At 39.1% G+C, this 3148-nt stretch overlaps 1 protein-coding gene across 1 annotated transcript in view; it reads left to right on the forward strand.

Annotated features, from left to right (window-relative positions):
• Positions 1–914: 914 nt before the first annotated feature.
• The window catches only part of drd2a (dopamine receptor D2a), a 34940-nt gene continuing 32706 nt past the window's right edge, over positions 915–3148 (forward strand). Inside the window, exon 1 of the mRNA XM_037678161.1 lies at positions 915–1208. Within this exon, the coding sequence (XP_037534089.1) occupies positions 930–1208 (279 nt within the window). The 5' untranslated portion in view covers positions 915–929. The remainder of the gene's footprint in view (positions 1209–3148) is intronic.

Consider the following 3148-nt stretch of genomic DNA (forward strand, 5'->3'; position numbering starts at 1 on the left):
CAAAGTTAAGTCAAGTCATCTGGACAGGGTTTTCCTTTTTTTTTTTTTTTTTTGAAACATTTTAAACTGTCCAGATGATGAGATTTCGGGAAAATCCGAAAGAAGAAGATATGTATAAATGATACAAGGTTTGTCCTGATGCATGCTCAATAATCCAGGTAGAAAAATCTAAAAAAGTTAAATCTGGTCCTCTGGGTATTCAAAAAACAAAACAAAGCAAAACAACAACAAAACAAGCAAAACTATATTTTTTTGTTGTTGTTTTGCTTTGTTATGTTTTTTTTAATGTCCAGAGGACCAGATTTAACTTTTTTAGATACAAGGTTTGATTAACGTGCAGCAACAGTTGGGTTGATTAGAAATGGTGGCTAAGGAAGTAGATACAGGTGTAAGTGAAAATGTCTAGTGGCTGAGACAATACAGAAAAACAAAAACAAAAAAATAAAAACTCAGACTCCACATGAAACAAAATAAAATCCGATCATGCCTACATATACAGACTCAAACTTACATAGAGTGAATGAAGGGACTTTAAAATCTTGGCATGCCCATTAAGAAATTCCTATTCACACTGACTTAACAGCATAAGTATTCTCTCCCTGTGTCACAGTTTGTTGTGGTGAATTCAAGCTTTTATTTAAAGATGCTTAATCTTTTAATTTTCTATTTTCCCCCATCCTTGTAATTTCACTGAACACACCGCTGATTTGATTTCAATCTCTGCTGCAATTGGAAATAAAGACCAAACCTATTACTGGCTGCTGCAGGGTTTGAGAGATCAACAGAAAACAGTTTCTGGTCAGCAATTACTGAAGGATTATAGATTATCTTTTTTTCACTGCGTGTAACCATTTCAATGAATACAAAAACAATTAAATGCTACCGTCTGTCTTGCAGGGCCCCATCCTGGCCTCCATCACTCACAGCTAATGGATGTCTTTTCCCAGTATGACTACAATGACAGTTTATACGAAAATGGAACATTGGGCTTCAACAAAACAGAACAGGACCAGAGGCTCCCGTACAACTACTACGCCATGCTTCTTACCCTGCTCATCTTTGTCATTGTCTTTGGCAACGTGCTGGTGTGCATGGCTGTGTCAAGAGAAAAGGCTCTGCAGACAACCACCAACTACCTGATTGTCAGCTTGGCTGTCGCTGATCTTCTGGTGGCCACACTGGTTATGCCCTGGGTAGTCTACTTAGAGGTAGGATACTAGAAATACACACACACTCTTATAAAAATAAAAAATAAACTATTTTGCCCATATTTCTTTGTAATGGGATATAAAACCTGGCATGCCTAGTGTGGTAAACCTGCCTTCTGCCTTCTGTGTAGTCATAATCCCTTTTCTGTATTTCAGCTTTGGAAAATGAAGGATAAAAAAAGATGACTTTCTGTTTAGCAATATCGTTTGAACAACGGTTTTCATCTTCAGCGTCATTACTGTGCATTTTGTTTGGAGAACGTCAGAATAAAAGCAGTGAACGAATATTTTTATAGAAAAAGAACTTAAAGCACAACATTCTACAAAGAGGCTGAAACAAAACAAAGTATTGTATATGAAAAGCGTTTTTATGACATCTGGTGTCATTAAGCGTATGGTATCTCAGAGTCACAGCTTCAAGGCAAAGTGAAGGTTAAACTTTAAACAGAGTACTGCTGTGGTCAAAGGCTTACCATGAAGCAGATATGTGACAACAAAAGGTCAGATCAGCCCATTTTTGATGGAAGACAGACGATCATAAATTATGCTTCCTAGTTCCTGGTTCCATCATGTTGTGTTCAAGTGAATATGGCATAGCTCAGACTGTTTAAAAGATCCATCAGTATTAACCAACAACAACAAGCTAAAAGCACATACAGACATCAAGCATAAGCTCATAACTAAATGACCAAATCAATAAGAAGCAGGAGGAGGGAGATGTATCTTTTTTATTTTTACTCATTTCAAATATCAATATACTCAGTCATACAGTTGTGTCAGACCATTAGTGTTTTGGACATGCTCTCGATGTAGAAAAAAGGGCCATTTAAGATAGGTCCCCTGATCCTCCTGCTTCTCTCAGTGAGTCATGATGATCATCACTTTGATCCAATTGCCAGGCATTCATCAATAGTTTTTTATTTTAGTCTGTAATACTTTGTGTACATGATCATCGTTAGGACACGCTCATCCCACTATGTTGTTTTCTAGTCTCATTAACCTTTCAAAGCATTTTGGCTCTACAAACCAGTTCAGAAGATTCATACACTCACACTTACCCAAAGAATCTTCAGCGTGGGGTGGGAACATATAGAATCAAACCAAGATGGCTACTCTTCTTGGCTTAAGAGGACAAGTATTATGGAAGGCACTTGAAGATGCTGGTGAATAATAGAATCCGATTTTTAATCAAATACATGTTCCAGTAGGAGGAACAGCAGTAACTCATTGATCAGTGCTGTGGTCTTGTTATCCTGAGGCTGCAGGTTCAAGTCCAGGTTTGATATAGGAAAGGCATTTGGTGTAAAACAGCTGGCAAATTTCTCATTCATGTTTGCTGAATATGGGGGGGGGGGGGGGGGGAGGGCAGAGCATCAGATTACATGTTCTCCAGGCAAATTCAGATAAGGTGGCCTTCAAGGCCAGTTAAGGGAGCCAAATTCAGAACAACACAGTTGTTTTGGGGACAAGCAGAACTTAATGATGTCTACCTTGAGTCTGTGTTGGTCGACTCAGATTCCGAAATGTCCAAATTACGTGGCCACACCAAAAGAATGTGACTGAGTAAAATTCCCGAGATCTGATCCATTCTGCCAAAAACATTTGAGTCTGGGTACTCGAGGCATGAACCAAGCCATCAGAAAGGCAAGCAGCGTGATCGGATCCAAATTTTCTGCTGACGACTTCCTTGTATCCGAAAATGGCAGCAGAGATAGACGCATCAAGTCTTCTAAGTCGGTGAGATATCCAGCTGCGTGCGTGCTAACAGGGCAAATCGGCTCACCTAAAACCTGTCTTCGAAGAAATGTTATCAATTGTGTTGAGGGATCAACTGATCAAATCAAGTTCATAATTATGGTTTGGAAGATACTGTATGCAAGAGAGGCTCAGAAGCAGTTTCACAGACAGACAGAGCAGCAAAGCAAAGTGGAGAGGGAGAG

The sequence above is a fragment of the Nematolebias whitei genome, chromosome 6 (genome assembly GCF_014905685.2).
Source record: "Nematolebias whitei isolate Nwh7 chromosome 6, NemWhi1, whole genome shotgun sequence".
NCBI classification, from domain to species: domain Eukaryota; kingdom Metazoa; phylum Chordata; class Actinopteri; order Cyprinodontiformes; family Rivulidae; genus Nematolebias; species Nematolebias whitei.